The sequence below is a fragment of the Parambassis ranga genome, chromosome 17, assembly GCF_900634625.1.
Source record: "Parambassis ranga chromosome 17, fParRan2.1, whole genome shotgun sequence".
Classification (NCBI taxonomy): Eukaryota; Metazoa; Chordata; class Actinopteri; family Ambassidae; genus Parambassis; species Parambassis ranga.
In genome coordinates this window covers 15,233,967-15,256,021 of record NC_041037.1, presented here as the reverse complement: position 1 = coordinate 15,256,021, position 22,055 = coordinate 15,233,967, and the positions used below count along the sequence as shown (strand labels likewise).

Here is a 22,055-nt window from a genome sequence, read left to right as displayed (position 1 = left end):
GTGAAAGATCATGGAGCAAATGAATGGACTCCAAAAAATACTATTAATGAGTTTTCACAGCAATCTGAGCCCTGTGAAGGTTTGACAAACTCATAAAGATGGCTGCTCTGAAGCATTCTGAGTGTTCTCCGTACTTTAAATCGATGCTACAGGTCCAAGTCTGTACTAAGCTCAGGGGCCTGGAATAGTGACAGGTGAGGCAGATGGTCGTGCTGTGCTGTGAAGAATTAAACCAGTCAGAAAGTTGGAAAACAGTTGCATCTAGAGAGTGTTTATTAGTGTGTGTGAATACAGAGGACGGACTGTCAGGCCAAGAGATGCCCCAGCAAGTTCTCAAGGCAGTAAAGCGTAACAATCTCTCTCACACACACACACACACACACACACAGACACACACACCTACCAAACACAAAATCTTGACTAAAATCCACACACTTTCCTTTTGTGTCAACCTTGCAGTGGCCAGACAGAACAGGCAGTGACAGGCGGTGTCTGTGAGTGACTCAGCCGAGGAAAAATGAATGGGGAGGAAATACAGGAAGTGGATAACAAGACGATGAGACAGGCCCAGAGAAAAAGGTGTCCGCTTTCAGTCAACGGGAATAAAGGCGGACGGTGTTTGGACGGGCAGCAGTCAGCAGAAAACGCATCGCCCCTGTCGCTCGTGGTAACGGGAGACGGGCTCAATCAGCGGGGAGACGGATGGAGCAGAAATGTAAAGGGACAGGGAGGGGAGGAAGAGAGGGTAACGCACCACAAACGGCCTCAGGCACAAGATCATGAAGAGACCCAGTCTTATATCCAGTCTTTGATCAATGTGTATACCTCTTCATCATTGCCTTACATTGATTCTGTTGCTTTTTTCCCAATCAGTCTCCTTCCTCCCTGCCTCTCTGTAGTGAGGGATCCTGAGCGCTATTGTTGTGCTCAAGGGAACAATAAGTTAAAAGAGGACTATAAAAAATAAGCATGGCTAAGCAGCTCTCTCTTTATAATAAAAGAAAACTGCAGGAAAAACAACAGTAGCAGTGATTTTGTCTCTCAATATGAAAGGTATTAATATATTCATGAGTTTCTGCTGCAATCATGTTTCTATGAATGGCTTTCTGATTTAGCAGCATGGCTGGGCTTCACTTTGACGAGGAGATATGCATTTTTAAATGTGAACGTTTCCCTCTCCTGTCTGGAGTGTTGTTGTTACACAGGAAACAATTCCATAGGCGTCTCTGAGGGCAAAGAATTCCTCAAACCAAAACACAAAATAAACTGTTTGAGTTCTCCATTTGCATGCAAGCTGTCAAATCTTTGTTTATGATCGGCACCACTTGGGTGACACACACACACACACTTTTCCCTCAATGTGTGTCTGAAAGAACACAAGACACCAGGAGGGAAGTGGAGGAGAACACATATGACAACTTAAGAGGCGTTTCTGAAACCGCCTCTGACAAGCACATCATTCCCTTTCTACCCTCTCACCAAATGAAACCTAACATCAGAGCAGGACTTAAAGTAGAAGCAGAGAGCCAAGAGAAGATAAATACACTCAGCATTTCACTCAGGGAGGAGGGTTGTGCTGTGTTAGTCAAATAGCCAATCTAATGTCAGGTAAGATGAGGAGTGACAGCTTATGAGACGTCTGGGAGACATTTTTTTTCAAAAATCAAGAAGTATCAGGAAGAAGATAAAGTATATTTTTTCATTCTTTTTTGGGTCTGCACTCTGGAGAAATGTATATGAAACAATAACAAGCAGGTTTACAAGCTGAGTTCAGTCACTTCAGTTTATTTATCTATGGCCACTTCATTATATCTGTCTGCAACACATCCAAACACACTGATTGGGACTGAATTTCATAACACATGATTCATTTACTTTATTTATTTCATGTCTTCTCTGGGGTATAAATATATATTTTATAGAGAGATTCATGCCCTTCGATTGAAAAAAAAGACAGCTCTTGAACATTGTTATCAATGTTGCAATGAAGAACTTGAAGGCATTTTTTTAATACTTCATTTTAGAGGAAAGAGTCTGTTGAACATTTGCACAGCTTCTGAGTCTGGGGAGAACATTTCAGTTCAGTCTGAAAAGTTACCTAAAGGCTAATATTAAAGAACAGTGGCACTGAATTCCAGCTGTCGTTTTTTTTTTTTAACAAAACTTTTAGAAGAAATAAACCTCTTCTGTCCTGATAGCAGCATCAGCTCGGATAATATTCTCCACTTTTAGGGTCCAGTGCACAACAAGTGTGGTTGGATGATGAAATAATAGACTGTACATAAAGATGGAGGACATGACAGCTCCACAAAAGAGGACAAAACACCCTGGTGGCAGGATGCAGTATAGGTACATGTTGGTGGGATCATTTTTCAACATGGCTGAGATAGGTGGAACCACAATACGTCACCATTTATATACAGTCTATGCATTCAACTTGAATTTGTACTGTGTGCAAAACCGCAGTCTGAAGTTTGGCAAAAGTTAATTGTATCTTTTCTGCAATTAGCCCAAGTGATGTCAGTAAACTGTGTTACCTGCTGTCAAGATGGCTGAAATCCAGCAAGTTGAACTCCCTGTTGTCCTGAGAGTGGTAGATTGTGTCAACATCCTGCAACAGAGCCAGAAAGAAACTCAATACAGTGAGACAGATGTAGGCCAGCAGCAACATTTCTCAACTATCCACACAGTGTTTACTAAGAGCTAATAAAAAAAAACAACAAATGACCAGAATAGTCTCCTCACCCACTGCACTTCCTCTTTGCAGCCAATTCCATTGTAGTCACACAAAGCAGCATAGGTCTCAGAAAAACCTCCTAAAATACACAACAAATCAATCCATCTAAACCACACCGTAACAGATCAGAAATGGCAGTGACAGAAAGAAGAAGGGTAGAGGACTTATGGAAGGGTGCAGACCAAAGATGAAAGAGAGAAAGAGAGAGAGAGAGAGAGAGAGGGGGGAAAAGATTAGCTGCAAATATTGAGGTGAGATGAAAGTACAGCACCATGAAAGAGCTTCCTCTTGTAGATTAATAGGATTACTAGCAAAAAGCCAGTGCATCCAGTAACTTTGGTCTTCTGACCCACTTAAGGACGAGTCTCTAAAATGACATGGTGTGAGTCAGTGGATGGATGGACTGTGGAGCTCTGTATGATGTAATCAAAGAGGCAGCGGACTCACCGCAGGTTTTCTGAGGCTCTAATGATGATTCAGAATTTGGTGAAAACTTGTGACTCCCATCAGGCAGGTCTCCCTCTGCTCGACAGATAGGAGGACTGAAAGAAAGACAGGGAAGAGCTAGAAACAAGCAACTGACAGCGGCACATGCTAATGTTATGCAGGTATGTTAACCATGCTTACTGTTAATATTTGACACAAAATACAGCAAAGGGTTCTTGTCTCGTACTTCAGTTCTATGCTGTCATGTGTCAGCAGCACACACAGCATGCTGGAAGGCTTGACAAAAACACATAGAACAACAACATGCTACATCCATATCTGCAAAGAAGATAGTATTGTTAATGGTGTCAGCTAGCCCAGGTACCACTATCAGGACTGACCCTAAGTACCTCTTATACAATTTGCCTTTTGTAATAGGAAAACTCATTAAAAAGAGAATAGACAAATGTATTCTTACAGCCTGGATAGCTGTTAATTATCTTGATCTGTGATGTCTGTGTTGTAGAAAAATACTGAATCAATCTTCTCTGTATCCATTGCTGTCCACGTATAACCCTGTTTATGCTGATGTGACTGAAAAATGTGTATGTGACAAAGAGGAACTGCGTCTGCCTTGTACTCATAGAAGGTCGCCATGTAGCCAAGATGTCCGGAATAATGTGTGATGAAAGTTGAAGGTTTGCTAGCATAGGATAACATCCCAGGATGACATTAAGTGTAAGGATTCATCTTTTGTGGTGCACATGAAGGTTAAAAGATGTAACCGCCTCCTGCTCGGCGGATAACCACCTGTTCGACGTACTTCTCCCCATGCATGTAATAATAATAATCATTTCAGAAATTTAGCTAACAGCATATTATCTGAATTATCTATACGTTCTGGGATTATTTATAAATGATGTTGAGAGAGTAGAAGGCCTCTGGTTTCAGTAACAAGTTACGGAAAAGGTTAATGGTAAATATTTCCCTTTCCTTTAGCTGTAGTGCCCTTAAGCAGGGCATTAAACTCCCAGCTGCTTATGTGGTGCCCAAGAGACCATGCACTGCTAGGTGGAAATTATTAAGTATCCCTCCCCTCATTTCCCTGCCAGAACTCTTCTTGTAAGAAATTATAATAAATAAAAAATCCTCTTAGGCAACTTCTAGGATACAAAAAGGATATTTGACTTACATGTTCAGGGCTAAAATTAGCCTGTTTAATGAAACACAGCAGCATAATATCATTAAAATGATACCACTGCACTGGCAGGATGCTAATTTGCAGCAGCAGAGTATAGCTGTTCCCGCACTCACAACTAAATGCAATGTAAAAATCACTGACATCACTTTGGTAGTGACTAAATAACATGTATACTGTAATACTGGATCCCTGGGACGCCATTTGAAACTGACTGCTGCATAAAAACAAACTGATTCCTCAACTATTTTGAGTTCTCCTAGGGGGGAAAAAAAGCAGAGAAAACCGTCTCCATACATAATACTGGCTGCTGTACCTGCTTTGGCTTTTTGATAGGATTACACTGTTATACTGTAGAATTCAACACACCCCATCCTTAATCCTATTTGTCAACAAATCACACACACACACACACAACACCTAACCACATCTGTGACCTTAATCCCGCACCTTATCTCCACAATCATCATTATCTGCCCCGGAGCGTGTGCTGTGATGCTGTACAGTAACGTGCATGTTACCTCGATTCTATCTGTACTATGTACTCGGTAACAATCAAACAAACCAACAACAGCTCTTCCCTCCTCTCTCTACTCTTTTTAAATGTTCTCACTGGAAGCGATCGTCTGCCGTAGCCCTAATGGAAAAAGAGCCATTCTGAATGATGATAAAGTGCGGAGATAGCCTGGTGCAGGTCAATAGCAGGGGCACTGCCGGAGAGAAGGAAATGCACTCTCTCTGCTTTGCTTGTCCTCATCCACGGTCATATGAATGTATGACAAAAAATAAAGAAATAAATCAGACTTTAACTGCATCCAGGCTTTTCTGCAGTGTGTGCACTGAAACAGAGGGTATTCTGCGCCCACTTCAGGGTTTTTTAGCTGAGCACAAATGGCTTTTGGACTGTAGGGTTGAGTCCACAGCTCCGTCAGCGACTGAGCACTCACTGCTATACTCACTGCACTCCATAAACAAAGAAAAAAGAACACACAGGTAACAGCCTGTGTCAGCCGGCTGATTTAATCCTAGTGATTGCTGGGTGTTAACGTCTACTGAGACACACACACACACACACACACAAAAAAGTGGATGCAAACTACAGCTAAGACGAGAATGAATCTGGCTGCCCCCAAAGTGAAGCTGCCAACTTGCCAACACACTGTCGAGTGCTGTTAATGCTGGCCAGCTCACTGGCAACACCCCCACCTGCCCCCTCTTCAGCACGTACATTACAGACAGGCAGCTATTTTTTTTTTTTTGATCGAGGCGGAGATGCTCGGATATGCTTACGCATAAATTGAGTTGTTGAAGACTCGTGAGAGGGCGTAGTTGATGTGGCTGACCACGTGATCCAGCTGCTCCTGGGTCTGGAGTCGCAGCGAGTAGGTAGTCTTGTCTGTATCGATGACAACCTGCGTATGGACATGACAGCTCTTACACTGTATGTACACTGTAATGCTTTATGCTGTCCAGATGACAGGAAACACTGCTCTGCTCTCACCTGGTGTTCCGGGTAGGTGTTCATTGCTCTGATTTCCAAAAAGTTGAAGGTTACTTCCGCCTGAAAATAAAAAACAACAGCAGAAAATCATCTCTGTGGTCCACATGTTCCTCATTCAATAATAGTTCAAAGATAATTAGATATGCTAAGTTCTTTGGCTTTAACTGTTTATTTTAAACATAAAAATGTTGTAGCATCATTAAAATTAACTTGAAAACAGGAAGGCCAGCAACCCCGGCCCTAATGCTACAACTGGCTCCATTGATTGACCTCGACCAATATGGAGAAGTTAGAGCAGTAACTGAGAGTGAACTATTTCTAAAGTTCTTTGGAACTAACTCAGCCATGACAGGATAAATTCAATGAAATACATTCATGTTACTTCATACAAAAATGAAGCATGTTGACTTGTTAACAACATTTAAATATACCTGAATTCTTTTTGAAGAAATAGTTTGACATTTTCAGAAATAATTTTACTCCACAGCAGTGTTAATTTTGTTGACGAATCATTTTAGTCATAGTTTTCGTTAACAACCTTTTTTTGCTGATACTAAATAAAAACGCACGGTGGCAAAAACGAAGACAAAATGTACTGACACTTTCGTCAACGAATAAAAACGATATGAAATTATTGATGGAGACGAGATCCAATCAGAGCAAATTTTGTTTGTGGAAGGGAGGGACGAATCGGGATGGCGGCAGAGAGTCAATCAGAAGTGATCTCTGCGTAAGGACGTTACTCCGTGATGCTGGAAGAAGGCGTACTCATGCATGGTAACAAAACAGGAGAGGACAGACACACGGACACGTTTAATGTCAAGACAAACAAGATGTGGAGCAACTATCAGTGGTAAAAACAAAATAAACGTGAAGCGATGTTTGCAGACGAGTCATCTTAACTTCCGTTCAAAGATACACGTGACAAAATCTATAAATGAAGTCACCGCTGCTGATGGTTTTACAGCATGCGCACTGTTTCTAACTTGTCACTGAAGTATTTTGCTGTAGTAGTAGTAGTAGTATTCATGACTGAACAGTGGATTCAGGGAGAGCAGCTCACTATTCACTGGTTCTTTTGTGAAAAGGTAATAGCAATTAAATAAAGAGGTGTTTGTTTCAAACAACAAAAGTTAAAGCTGTGCCTGTTTTTATTGCACTTCAAACCTTAATTATTTCATTAAAAAATATATATCAGAATTTTAGTCGACTAAAATCCACAGCAGATTTAGTCAAATAAAATTCTTTGATATTTAATCGACTAAAACTAGACTAAAAGTTAAAAAATGTTGATGACTAAAATGTGACTAAAATCAAATGACATTTTAGTCACAGACTAAAATAAAAACTAAATCAGAAATTGCTGCCAAAATTAACACTGCTCCACAGAGTATTTAATAAGATGGAAGACCATCCATCCGTCTCTCCAAGTGGTCATGCACTTAAATAGATATAATTGAAAGCATTAAAAGAACCTTTACACCTGTACTGAGTTGTAAACATGTTTATTTCTGCTGTAAAGCTGGTCATTTCAGTATGGAGGTCTGTGGGGAGCCAGCCTCCAGTGACTATTGAAGGAACTGCACATTTTGGCACTTCTTTGTTGGCTTTATTTATTTATATTGCAGCCTTGGAGGTGGTTGTTTGTGTTTATTCACTCTGCTGCCAAGAGTTTGATGAGAACATTGATGCCTCTCTCATGTCTGCGGGGACACACATATGAACACTTTTTTTTGTTCACATTTATAGTTTAGCAGAATCCACCAAATCCGACTCCTAGCAACTGTTAAATTGTCAGATACTTCTTCTTTGTTGCTTTAAAACAACCGGGTAAGTCATTGGGTATGCGACTTATACTCAGGTGCGACTTATATATTAAAATATATAATTTCACGTTTGTTATTTTGTTATTTTCACACTGACAGCTGCTAGAGGGCATTCTAGGCTTGTCTACCTCCGGAGTTTGATAAACTTGTCTTATGTTCTTTATGCTATAGTTATCTTCTTATATCTTGTTTTTCTTCTCCATAATGGATTTTTTGGCTGGTGTGACGTATACTTGGCTGCGACCTATAGCCCGGAAAATACGGTAATATATCTCTCATCTGCATGTTGCCAGTAAAACTAATAAAAATATTTCCCAAAATGTCAAACTGCTGCTCAGGCTTTGTGCCATCTGCCATTCATCTTCACTGTCACCGTGACTGCTATCATTCTTTAACATCGCAGTCATCATCGTTTATCTCGGAAAACTTTTTTGTGTGTCACATCTCTAATGAAATTACCACAAGATCAAGGCTGGCAAGTAAAAGCCATCAAATTCCACTGAGAGCACAGGAACATTTACCTTGGTGGGCACTTTGACAGCAAAGAGATACAGTCTCCATGTTGCCAGGACCTGAGGGAAGAACACATTTATTTTTTTTCTGTCACAGAGCAGGAAATGCAAAATGCAAATCAAAGCAAAAAATAGCACAGCACAAACATCCCATAAAGAGAGCAAATCATCTCTGCGGTTCATCCAAATGGCTCGTAAGTCATGCTAAGCACTCTAAACATTAGCAACCTAATGATGATAGGGCGTGTGTATGTGTGTGTGTGTGAGGAATATAATGGTCAGATGGCAAGTCGTATGACAGTCCGATTTATCGCGTTAAGTTGAGTTGATGGCACTAAGCGCCACTTATTCAACAGATGCCAGAGAGGAAACATGAGGGGGCAGGAAGAAGACAAAGAAAATGGGCAGAGCGAGCAGAGAGGTGTGCTTTTGTCAGAGGAAAGGCATTACCATTTAAAAGTGTCTGGGGTAAAGTAAGAGGAGGAAAAATGTGAATATATTCACATCTGCCTATGCAATTAATCTCATTCATAATTCAAAAACCCATAATTAGCATAGCCCATGCACACTGTGCATCTCCACCCATCCCTTCTCCAACTCTCGGCCACACTTCCTCTGTGTTCCATTCATGTCTCCCCACCATAATTCCCTCCTCTGCATCCTGTCATTCCTCCGATTCCTCTCTTCATCTCCATGGAAATATGTTCATTTTCACCATCTTCCCTCTTAATCCCTAATCCCTCCATCTCCCTGTGTGCCACTGTGTCTTGTCTGGATTTCTCCCGCCCCAACACCTCTCACTCCAGTCCCTCTCGCCCCTCGCCCCTCGCCCTACCCTCTCCTCCAATCTCCCAATTCCCCTGTCTCCTTTCCCCGTTTCAGTTTTTCTATTCTTTTTTCTGCTCTGTCGCTTTCAATTCCTCAAGGCCTCTCTGTGCTGAATGGCTAATGGCGCCCTGCTGAGTGGCGGTGAGAGGAAGAAAGGAAATGAAACATACAAAGAAAGAGAGAGAGAGAGAGAGAGGGAGGAGATACAGAGGAGGCGATAGAAGGACAGAGACTTTAGATTTCCCTCCTGATAATAAAGTCTTCCCTTCTATACCAACTCCTGGCAAAGCTCTCCTCACAGATCAACCCTGTGTCTTAACCATACAGACATCCATAACAGACTCCCACAGAGAAGAGACAGAGGGGAGTGAAAACCAAAAAGGAGGAGACAGAACGATACTCCCACAAGAAAGTCTGCACTGAGCTGGAGCTGGCGAGGGGTTTTTGCAGAAGATTGTTAGTCCAATCACAGCTCCTTGACAAGTTTGAAAACTCTGTTATATAAATCCAGAGAAGAGTGCAGGACCTTGAGGCACAGTGAGGGCAGGAAGAAAGAAAAGAAAAAGGAACACTGAGGAAGTCTATGTATAATGAGAAAGGTGGAAGCATTGTCTTCCTTCAGAAGCAGCGCTACCTGACAGAAGGTCTCATCATGTAAACAAAGACATCAATAATGCAGGCAGTCTGATGGGTGCCCGATCTGATCCTCTGGTGCTGACCCAGGCCTCTTTGCGTAGAATTTCTCTTCTCCCGATGTATCATTTACAGCCATTTGAGGTATCATTAGAGACAATCGATAACCCAGTTATTTTTTGCTTACTTGGATGGGGGTATGTGGAGCAGTGAGTGGCTTTTAATTTGATACAAGGCCAAACACATACAGTACATGCATTTTTCTTTCGTCAAATAATCCACTACTATTTCCTCACTCGAGCATCAAATCCGAGAATGAACTCTACACATCGCTTTTATATTTTAAAAGCCGTTGCATTTCACGATTAGACAAACTCCAAAGCCAGCTGTCAAATATGATTTCACACTGTACTCTGGGAAAGAAAAGTCAATAAGCCTTCTGGTTAGTTTTCTCTACCATTTAACAGCCCACATGTTGTAGCTAGATAACTACTAGAAACGGTAAATAGCGGTCAGATTCGCACAGTACATTGTGTCAATATTTCAGTCGCCTTGACATTCTGAGCTGAGTGGAAGCTTGCCCTTTCAGCCTCCTCTTTAGCAGCTCTGCTAATCTGAGTTATTATGTGATTTCACAGCCTGAGATCTGTCCACAGGATCAATTTATATTATAATGGCCCAGCTGTGTTAGTTGTGCTCTGTGTGACTGTGACTAAGCAGGAGTCGATTCAACAAGTGGAACCAGAAGTCATCCCAAAACATACACGAATCAGCCTTAGCATTATGGCTGCCTAATATTCAGTATAGGTCCCATTCCTGATCCATCAAAGCTAGAACTATGAATGTGTGTGATGGTGTGTGGCACCAGCAGATCCTTTAAGTCCTGGAAGTTGTAAGGGTCTCCATGGATTTGGACTTGTTGGTCCAACACATCCCACTGGGTCTGTGGAATTTAGAGGCTAAGTCAACACTTTGAACTGGTTGTTGTGTTCCTTAAATCATTCATGAACCATTTGTGCTTTCTGGCAGGGAGCATTATCCTGCTGAAAGAGGCCACTGTAGCAGAACACTGACCAAAGCATCACACTGCCTCACAACAACCAGCCATGTATCAGGGCACGCCGCCTTCTTCCATAGGTCCATGAATTACTTCTGATGCTATAAGCTTTTTTCAGGAACGGCCATCCAGCCGTCAAATCCCTTAGACACCACTGACCCTGTCTCCGGTTCACCTCTTTTCCTTCCTTTAACACCTTTTGTTAGATACTGATCACTGGGAACACCACACAAGAGCTGCAGTTTTAGAGATGCTCTGACCAGTCATTCACCCATCACAATTTGGTCCTTGTATAATCTTTCTGCTGTCAGAATACATCTACCGTACTATGAATGTGTGTAAATTACTAGGTGTCTGGTTCTTGCCTCCTTGGTTTGAGCAGTGACGCCCAAGAAATGTATTAATTATACTCATAATATGATTTAATCCTGGCTAGCACACACTGCTGATAGATCTGGGACATCAACGCACAACAACAGCACATTAAGTTATTAAAATTAATTGCCACAAACAGACAGAGCTAAAAGGAAACCCCACTAGCCAGCAACTCATGTGGCATTCTGGCAAAGCCTCTCCTCCCAAAGATCAATCGGAAATCCTGAAAGCCGTGAAAAAGATTCACTTTCTGCCCAGGAAATCCTCTGAGATGAGATGGTCAACTTTTTTCTTTTTTTTTTTTTTTGATCCGGTCAGCCAAGGAGACGGCAGGTGACAATGCGAAAGTGACGAGGAAGCGGTGAGAGAGAACTGGAACGTGAGGAAGATGCGGCGGAAGGGGGGGGGGATACAGAGGTGCCCTTGCTGTGATGGCACAGCGTCAGAAGCTCTAGTTCAAAGAGCCAGCCAGCCGGCCGGCCCCTGAAACAGGCTGTGAGGGCAGGGTGGGAGTTGTGTGTCATACAGAGGGAGTGTGTGTGTAAAAAAAAAAACAAAAAAAAACAAATGTGTCTCTCACTGGCTGTGAGTGTGTGTGTTGGTGTGCATGCGCATCAGAGAGGGCAGAGGGCGGGGACTTATATTAATCATAAGCTGTCAGGCTCTGGGTCTTGCACTTCAAACGAGATGGTGCAAATCAAAGTGTGTCTCTGGGTCGTGTGTGTGTGTGTTGCGGCGTTGCCTCTGAGGGAACAAGCGGGGGGATCAGTGCCAGATTTGGCCGCCCATGGTGTGTCTTGCTCAGCCACAAGGGCATTTTAAACACACAGCAACACACAACAGAAACATTCCAATACAGACATTTGCATAAGTCCAGCATTCTAGTACAGCACACCCTCCTTTTTGACTCACACACGGCACATATAATGATGCACAATAGCTAGCTAAGCTGGCATTGGACTATATACTCGCCTCCCTCTCGCTCTCTCTCTCTCTCTCTCTCTCTCTCTCTGTCACACACACACTCACAGTCAGCCACCATCACTCAAGTGAACTCCGAATCATAAAAACACAACCCTGCCATCAGTCAATTTGTCAGATTACATGCATGCGTATGTGTGTGTGTTGTGAGTAAGTGACGTGGGCACAGATGCCCCGGGTCCTGCTTCATAAATGGACTTTAGAGTGGTAGAAAGACGGAGAGAGAGAGGCAAATCAGAGGAAAGAAATGCAAAGCTCAAAAACGCATCCTGCTCCAGATCCTCTCCTAAAAATGGAGTCAAAGAGAAAAGTGAGGAAAACTTGAAGGCTCGTTCTGTAACAGTACAGGAGGTGAAATGGAGCCTGAAAAGTGGAAGGGATTGGGTAAATGAGCCAAGAGGAGGGAGGAGAAAAAGTGAGGATGTGGGATGAGATGGTGTTGGTGAAGCCAAATGCATGAGGAAAGATGAGCCAGAGGAAGAAGAGATAAAATACAAGCTGAGACAGTTGCCTTTTAGCCCTGACTACACACACACACACACTCATTCACACTTTGCCTGCTTCTCAAGGGGGGGGAGAGAAGGTCAGCGCTCACACTTCATAGCCTCTCCGCCATAGGCTACCAACATGTGTTCTGTTTATCAAAAGAAAGCTCGGTCCTAATTACAGCACACGCCATGCAATGTCAGATGGTAAATCTAGATACATGCAGAGAAAATGACTCCATGCAGACAATCTCGCAAGCCATCAAAAGGGTGATGCAGGGGTGATGTTCGCCATTTCACAAGCATCTTACAAGATTCTGCCGCTAGCACAGGGCCGTCTCTGCTTTACTGCTTTGTACTCTGCCTTCTATTCACAGCACAGCACGCAGTCTGATTCTCCTTGCAACAAACAGCTCCGTTTTTAAGTCGAGTAATGATTTTTGTAGCATTAAAACATACTTCAACATTGGCTGTATTGTATTGTAACTACGGGCTCGGATCTTCAAAACACAAAACACAAGAATGCAAAAAATTCTAAGCTGAAACCTTGAAAGTGAGAAACATTCTCCCACCACCAAATAGATTCTTTCTGTTTCATTGTACGGTGTTGATGAAGTTATTAATGCCAAAAATAGAGAGTCATTGGAAACATTCCTGGCTGGTTTTGGACACGTTTTGTTGCTTGGCCTGCTGCATTTCTCTCAGCACCTACGAGTTCAAGATGCTCCGTCACGTTCTCTGGGAGGTGTCAAAAGGTATTCTGGGAAATGATGCAAATCAGTAATTAACCGAGAGGAGTTAAAATGGATTACAGAAACAAGTCAAATCAAAGATTTTATAAAAAATGACCAGAATGATGCATTAAGAAAGACTCCATAGTGAAAATATTAAGCGAGGAGGACACTGCTTCTGCACAGCTGACAGCAGGTCAGTACACTCTCAGTGACTCTTTCATAGACACATACTGAAGAGCAAGAGTAAAATACATCTGACACAAAATCATTTACACAAGTCAATTCATTTCCACAGCTTAGTAAAACGAAATCGTCGACTGTCACGCTACACTATCTGTACTGTCTCTACACATCTGTATATTAAGGTTGCAGCATGTAATAGACATAGCCGACATAACATGGTGCCAATTTTAATAGCCAGTAAATGTTTCAAACTGATTGCTAGTTAGGTTAAAGCATGCATGGTCTATGGGCAGGCCTTGGTGAGACAGCAGAGAACATCAGACCAGCCTCTGCGGGAGGAACACCTGCTCTCAGAGGAGAGAAAGCCTGAGAGGGACCATGTGCACATGCTGACTTACTTATGTTTATATAAACTGTGGCTCAGCTTCAGACAACATGACACAAAATACACTTTTCCTGGTGAAAACTGTGTAATTTTTTAAAAACACTTGCTATTTGTCCTTGGTTTCCTTAAAAAATATAGAATTGTGTATATATTTATATATATATAAAAATATATATATTTATTGTCTGTATGAATTTACAAATAGGCAGCAAAATTAGTTAAATAAATGAGTTTTTTTAATATAGGTTTTTAAAGAGCTGATTGCTGAATAATTAATTCATTAACAATGATTTATTTTATTATTAAGATAATTAATCATTCCAATACATCTTTCAATTCATTGACTATAATTAAAACGGTCATTGGCTGCAGCCTATCCGTTACCTGCAAATATGAGCAAAGAGGAGAGCACACTAAGACATTTTACAATGTAGTGGTGTTTTTGTTTTTGCCATGATGCTCCTGCTTGAGTTTTCCACTAAATATTCAATAAAAGTGACAGACAACTAGATACATTTAGCTGTAAATCGCATTTAGTGTATGTAGAAGGTAGAAAGGGATGTCCGATGTACTCACTCATCAGTTCAACTTTATTGCTACACAATTGAATCAAAAATATAGTATGAACAAAAACAACCGCATTTATCTCTGGGGCTCTGTTTTAAAATCTGCTGTACTATAAATTCCACTGCATGTCCTGCGGCCGTGCTTTTGATGCTGTTCATGTTTCATTGGAAAAAATTGATCTTTTATTATGATGATGTTGTGCACATTTTACTGTGTCCTTACAGAAACCGCTGCCAGTCTAGAGTATACAGCCAGTGGGGACCATCCATAAACTGAGCTGCTCCCTCTGGGTGTATTGTTGCTCACCCAGAGAGAGCCTGTACGTGCTTTACAACCCAGCAAAGTTTAACCCTCTACTTCACCATTGACTGACCATTCGTCATTATGTGTGGACAACAAATCAATAGCAGGAGGCAGGTAACCTGCCTGCAACACAGAGCAAAGTGTTTTGTTTCCCTCTGTGTTAAAGCCAAACAATGAAAATAAAGTACTTTTGCTTGCATTGCTTTAATTAACTACACTTACCATCAACACTGACAGGACAAATAAATGTCCCTGTTACCAAAGCTTAGCAGCCACAATCTGAGATAATCCTGATGACATTTCCAGAGCAACAGAAGGCACTCTTCAACTGTACAAATCAGCCCACTTTAAGGCCAGGGGTCTGACAACTCTCCACAACAGTAAAAGTCTCAACAAGTCAGTTGAAGTAGTTTACACTGGACAGAGCACTGAGGAACAGAAGCAACTCCAAAGAGCTATACACTTCAATAATTAAACAGACACAGGCAGAACAGAGAAAATGCAAATTCACTGAGATCATGTCAAAATCCCCCAGGGAGTGAAAGAGCCATACAGTAGAGGCTTAAAAACAATAGGGAGAGAAACATAAAACAGCAAGCAAAGACAAGTCAGCCAGGGAAAATGAGATACATGGAGCTGGATTTAGGACACGAGGAGAGATGGGAAGGAATCCTAACAGAAGATATTGTTGATGCTTGCCTATGATTAACTACAAACAGGAGGCACGTCTTTCTACAAATTGTCTCAGGTTTGTCTCCCGGGGGGGCTTTATGCCCTTAGATACTGAAGAAGGAAAAACATGGTAAACAACATGTTAGACTCTGCAAAACAAGGTCTACCATTAAAGTACAAGTCTATGATTGGAGAGGCAGGAATTTGAAAGAAATGTTACATGCTGCTGAATATCACACACTGTATCCCTAAAGTTAGAGGAAATGTTTATAGTTTGTATGTAGGCACAACATCACATCTGATTTTTGATTGAATGATTCAATTCTGCATGCAGAAACAAAAGATTAAACACAACATCAGTTTTGAATCACTTAAATGGAAAGACATTCAGTTTACTGTAACTTGTTGGTGTCATTGTGACAGATTTATGCACAGTAAAGCAACTCTTAAACTGATTGCTGACCATAAATTATACTTATATATCCACCAATTTCATAAACTAAACATGCAACACTGAATCTTAAAAAAAAGCACTAACTAAACCTCAAACCTCAGTCCTACTAGACGTCCCGTGAGCAGGACCTTCACCCAATTGCACATCTTAAGTGGGAATGAGCATGTTCAGGACTGTCACACAGTGGCATTCTCGGCCAGTAATAGGCCCATTATTAAGTGATGGCGAGGAAAGCGCAGAGTCAACAGAGGAGAAAACGAAGCGACCGATCAGGATAAATAAGTGGCGGAAGAGCCAAATCGGCAATTGGGGCGTCACAACAAATCAGAGATTTCCTCCCCTCTCTCTCTCTCTCTCTCTCATTCCTTCCTTCAATCCCTTCCCCCTTGTGGGATGCCCTCCCCTGCGCTTCCATCACACCCACCACTCCTCCCTGTCCCTCCCTCTCATGTCTCTCTCCCCCTCTCAGCCTTTGAAGATGCTTTGTTTTCCAAGTTGCCTCTAATCTCCAAATAGGGCGATCTAATAACCGCTGTAGGAGCGTGGGCTAAGTTTTGATGCGCTGAGTACTGCGTGTCTGCGTAGATGCCTCCTGCACATGTCAAACTGCACGTATGAGTGTGTGTGTGTGTGTGCGTACAGTGTGTTTTTGCACAGGCACTGATGGAAGCATGCATGCTGATGCTCCCCAACGCGTTGCCCTGGGTGTCGTTTGGATGTCATGCTGAGCCTTCGTGTCTGTCTGAGATGGGTGTGTGTGTGTGTGTATGTAGAGACAACCCTGTGTGTATGTGTGTGTGTGTCGCAGCATGATGGCTGGTACAGTCAACACACACAGACAGTTGGATACCAGCAGTCTCCCGAGGGTAAAGAAAGAGCAAAAAATGTAGAACAAAGACTTTAACAGATAAAAGAGTAAATATAAACTTGATGTAAACTCTCTTTCCACAAATCAAGCTATGATCCTGTGCAGATTTAACCTGGTAAATCTTCAGAAGGAGACATCCACATGAAAGGGAGGGAAGAGGGGGGGATCAAGGTAAAAGAAGGCCTTGCTTAAGCCTTCAGGCTTAAAAAAATGATTTTCAAGACTAAATTCAAGCTCTGCATTAGAAAGCAATCCTAAAATACTCCACTTTCTCAAACGGCTACATGTGACATTTTCAAGCATGAGTGAACATTTTGTGCACAATACCCAAAGAGACATAAACAAACAGTCTATTGCCAATTTTCTCATCTGTTCAACCTTCATACATTCAACCAAATGTATCCATTAGTATGAACAGATTGCCTTTTAAAAGGGGGAGACCTTGACAACCAGCTAGAATGAATGCATGTGTATATATATATATCCATCTAAAGCCTCCCTTGAAAGAATATGGAGTTGTTGCAGCAGCTGCAGCAGCATCAGCAGCCAAGGCCCATTTGGATAGTTAAAAAAAAAACTCTCGTAAGGCAAAGACCTAATTGAATTGCTTCTGATGGAAAGAGGAGCTCAATACCCTTTTACAGGTTTGAGTAAAGATGGAGGGAAGAGGGGAAGGGCATAAAGGGGAGAGACGGAGAGAAAAGTGAGAGGCGACCGGGGCGGCGGCAGCGGTGGTGGTGGCAGTAGGAGGGGTGGGGGGCGATGACAGGGAAGAGAATAATCGAGATGGACAGATAAGGAGGGAGGGGAGAGAGGAAACAAAGAGGAGATGACAAAAATAGAGGGGGGGGGGGTGAAATGATGGAGATAGATGGAGGCGGGGTGGAGATGGGGAAGAGAGCCTAACAGCAGAAATGGAAAACTAAAGGGAAGCTCTCATTAATAGTTTTGATTTGCTTATCTTTGTGTCTTCAAGGGGAGGAAAGGAGCTTGCACATAGCAACGCCGTGTGAGTGAGTAATTGGTCACCGATGCATCTGACTAACTGACAATCTCTCAAAAACAGCGGTGGCCTTCGCTTCACACAGGATCCTTGAACATACCGCAAGCTGCCCACACACCCTCTGGCTTGCATTCACACACAGGTTTCTTCTACAGCACAATAAAAGGTGCTGCTGTATCTGCACAATGTAAGGCTTACACACACATACACACACACAACCCACACTCTTTGCCTGTGGCATTAAGGCCATCCTGCCACATCTAATAAACTCTGAGGATGGACTCAGTAGGCCATGGCATGGTGTCCACTTTGCTCTCCTTAAACAGCATCTGTGGTAAGCCTAATTTTCAACGCATCTGTTGTTTGTCTTAAAAAGACTAATCTGCGACTTCTTATGGCTCCTTCAGTGTCAGTCACAATTTGTTTGGTGTTCCAGATTTAACACTTTCACTACATAAAGATGCTTCAACTTTAAGGATCACTAACTGACAAGCGCTCTAAATGGGACGTTGCTGTGAGGTGAGGGTGTTGCTGGCGTCTCACCAGGATCCTGTCCTCTGATTTGCCGCTCCTGGTGTCCTGCTTGATGGCTCGCACAAACTTAATGGCCTGTTTGTCCAGCACTTTCCTGATGCTCTCTGGAAGGAAGAGCAAAGAGAAAAAAAAACACTATAAAAACGTAGAACTAATCACATAACATAAACACATTACAGAAAAAATGAGGTGCTACCCAGAGATGCACTCACAAGAGTTGTAAAAAGTTCTATATATAGAGAGAGAGCCTTGTGACAAATTATATATAAAAAAAAAACCTGAGGGGAAATATTACAGATACACCATGTTTTTTCTGCAGACACCAAATCAGACAGCTAGCCTCAGGATACTGGCTGATACAGAGTACCAGTCCATCAGCAGGGGATCTTATTCCTCCCAGCCTGAACTGCACTGACTGGGTCATTCCTCTGTGGAAGACACACAGAGACACAAACATCACAAGATGCTTTTTATGAAGTCATCTCTGCACTAAAATGAGAGGAGCAGAACTGTTTAATAACGGCAAAATATTGATAAAAAAACACTCTATTGAGGGTTCACTGTGAGTGCAGGACCAGTAGTGATTCAGAAGCCCATTCAATGTTTGGCTGAAAGCAGCTTCATAAGGTCAGCAGCACATGGACCAATAGCAATCCAGCATTTTGGTATTGGTGTGTACAACAGCAAAGAAAGACAACAGAGTTTAATAGCAGCATTCATACCAATCCCCCATATCATATATGCATTCTATGTTTGTAGCGTGTGCTACAATATGCATCCGCAGCACATGCAGCATACCAGCTTACACCTGACTCCCAAACACATAGAGCAACAACATGGAGCGAGACAAAAGGCAAAGACCTAGGCGTATGGATGAATATTACCCTTGCTGTGTGTTTGATGGATGTTTGCAATACCTGCAGAGGAAATGGTATTGGATTGGTATCACAAAGCCCGGGTCGGTATCATTATCGGGCCTTAAGAAAAAGTCAGATTGCAGCATCCACATATAAAACTCTTTGATATCAGAACTTGTTCTGAGTCTGGTTTCAAATGAAATATTGGCATGTGCATGAAAAATGATTAGTAAAGTTTACAGGTTTTGGTTGAAAATGCTACATGCAGCGGGCGAGCACATCCAGAATATAGGCATAATAATAAGGGGAGATTTATAATCACACAATATAATCTGGCATATCACCCAATGTACCTAATCTAACTAATTAAGAGACTGACTGAGATTTTTGTGTTTATTGTATTGATTTATTGGTGCCTGTGTGTTGTTTTATGACATTAAAGTGACTTTTAATGGTAAAGTAAGCTGAACATGTGGGGCATTAAGAGTTAGATTTAGGACACCAGCAGGGAACTCTTTTTGGAATTGGTCCTGTGTAAACATATCAGCGGCTCCGCCCTCTCAGAGCTGTTGTTTGAAAGGCACCACAGGACCGTGCTGTTGTGTTTGGATGTAGCTGTCAATCAGAAAACATGCCCATGTCCCAGATGATATTCATCATTGTCTTGTCTTTGATTTTGAGCTTAGGGAGAGGACAGGTGGATGATTCCTTTAAAGACAGCTTCACATGAGTGAACAGGCACAGAGACAAGCAGACATGAGGACAGTCAGACACACACAACTGAAGGGGACTCATAACTGGGCTATTTTTAGCCTCAGAGAAAGAAAGAGAGAAAGACGCAGCCAGCTCATCTCAATGGAGCCAAACACACTACCCAGAGCTGCAATCTTTAGGGACCTCAGCTCCACCATGCCATGCCAGGCGACCTTGCTGAAGCTCACTGAACCGCACCGAAGGCCTCTTACATTTACATCTCCTGCACAACAACAACTCAACAACAAAAAAAAACGCAACCTGCTATTCACCAAAACAATTTCAACCTATATTCTCGGACTACCCACACTCACATATGCCAACAAGCTGTGTGATTTTTCACAGCCCACATTACAAACTGGGCCACCCATGCTAAATGTGCACTCTTGGAGCTCAGCAGATGGAGATACAGCGAGTCATGCTGTGTCACGACGCTCTGCGTTGTCACAGTATCTCCAACTCTCTCACTGTATCTCATAATTCACACTTTCCCCATCCTGACAACAGCCATGAAGTTGGCTCTCACGCTTGACTGAGCAGCGGTAGACGTAGAGAGGCTGAGACGGAATGATGGAAAAAAGAAGGATCAGCTGAAGACAAACAGAGAGTTATTGACGTTAATCTGGGTAAGACCCAATCACTTAAACCTTTTAAACACACTGTGCAGCCGCCCCCCCAAAGACTGCTTGTGACCTCAGCATCTGCTCCTGAAGGGGTGAGAAGAGGTGAGTGGAGGGGGGTGGGGATGTGTCTGTTCCCCTCTCTTCCCCTTCAGTTATCTTCACTGGCCTTTTGACACTTTGATGGATCTGCTGCCCCCCCCCCCCCCCCCAAACTTTAATAACCTCCCCATCTTCACCCTTTTCCCCCAACTTGTCCTCCACTGGCAGGTGTGTTAATGGCCTAATGCTGCCTGGCTCTTATCAGCAGGCCAGACAGAAGGGGCTTTGACCAAGTTGAGCTGCCTGACAGAGGGACTTAACACGCCGCATCAGGATAATTAGCAGTGAGAGACACACCTTCTTTAACGGCCTATCAACCAAACATGTTTGTTTGTCAGCTGTTCTGCGCAGACTTTAAGATACATGCACGCACAGCGCTCCCAGCCGCACAACAGCTCCCACACACACACACACACACACACACAGGCAGAATAAAAGGATAAAACTCCTAATGAACGCACATGAAAGCCACGACGCGCTCACATGTAGCCCACCACTTGAAAATAAGTCTGACAGCTCTACAGGACCCATGTGCGCAATAATTCTCACATCTTTATGACAAATCAATCCAAAAGTTAACAGCACCGAATCCCACAATCCTCCAACAGCCATTAACTCCTCTGATGCCTTGGGAGACATTTCCTGCGGTGATTTAACTCCTTTCAAATGGCCAGCGGTGAGCAGGTGAGTAAAGAAAACTAACCCTCATGCGTCCTCAAGCCTGCTCTCACCATCCGATCTTTCATTTTCAAGGAGCTTTAATGAGAATTTAAAACACACTTTTCCCCAGAAAAAAAGTCACGCTGGATGCTCACCTGTGATTTCCCTGCTGACGTTAACGAAGCCCGCCGCTGTGATCTCCTTTGAAGCCATGGTGCGCTCCTCCCGGCCGGCCGGGTCCTCTTCTCCTCCTTCCTCTCTCCAAAGCTCCCTCACACGGTCCCTGACCCGTTTCTTTTTCGCCCTTTTGCTTCTTTCTTTGCGCTTCTTCTGCGCCTGCAGGTGCTCTGGGCGCAGCAGCAACAGTCCGCACAGCGTGGTGTATGCAGCGACGCCGTGGTGGTGCGCACTGGCAAAAGGCAACGAGCAACGAGCGCCTCCGACTTCAGCACTCAGAGGAAGAGTGAGGAGAGAAAGAGAGAGAGTGTGTGGGGGAGAGAGAGAGAGAGTGGAGGCAGTGAGGGTTGGGGTTTATGTTCATCATTTTGCTCAGCCCATTTGTTTTGAAACGTTAATGACATATTGCGTGACAGCGTGATCTGTCTACGGGGCCCCAGAGAACAAGGGGCCCATTTAAGATGCCAGAATGCAGAAGGATGAGGGGCCCCTATTTCTAATTCGAACAATACACCAACAACAATTCCAACTCTTCTACTGAAATGATTAATCTGCAGGGTTTTTCTTTTTTTTCACCAAATCATGACTGGTAAACAATCACTTATACTATTTATTGATTTTCTG

General features: G+C 42.8%; 1 protein-coding gene across 1 annotated transcript in view; it reads right to left on the bottom strand.

Annotated features, from left to right (window-relative positions):
* The window catches only part of carmil3 (capping protein regulator and myosin 1 linker 3), a 64,045-nt gene extending 42,542 nt beyond the window's left edge, over positions 1–21,503 (bottom strand). Inside the window, exons 1-8 of the mRNA XM_028427652.1 lie at positions 21,410–21,503; positions 18,272–18,366; positions 8,210–8,260; positions 5,863–5,922; positions 5,652–5,773; positions 3,185–3,279; positions 2,746–2,816; positions 2,538–2,611 (exon numbers count right to left, since the gene is read on the bottom strand). Of these exons, the coding sequence (XP_028283453.1) occupies positions 2,538–2,611; positions 2,746–2,816; positions 3,185–3,279; positions 5,652–5,773; positions 5,863–5,922; positions 8,210–8,260; positions 18,272–18,366; positions 21,410–21,467 (626 nt within the window). The 5' untranslated portion in view covers positions 21,468–21,503. The remainder of the gene's footprint in view (positions 1–2,537; positions 2,612–2,745; positions 2,817–3,184; positions 3,280–5,651; positions 5,774–5,862; positions 5,923–8,209; positions 8,261–18,271; positions 18,367–21,409) is intronic.
* Between the last annotated feature and the right edge of the window lie 552 nt (positions 21,504–22,055).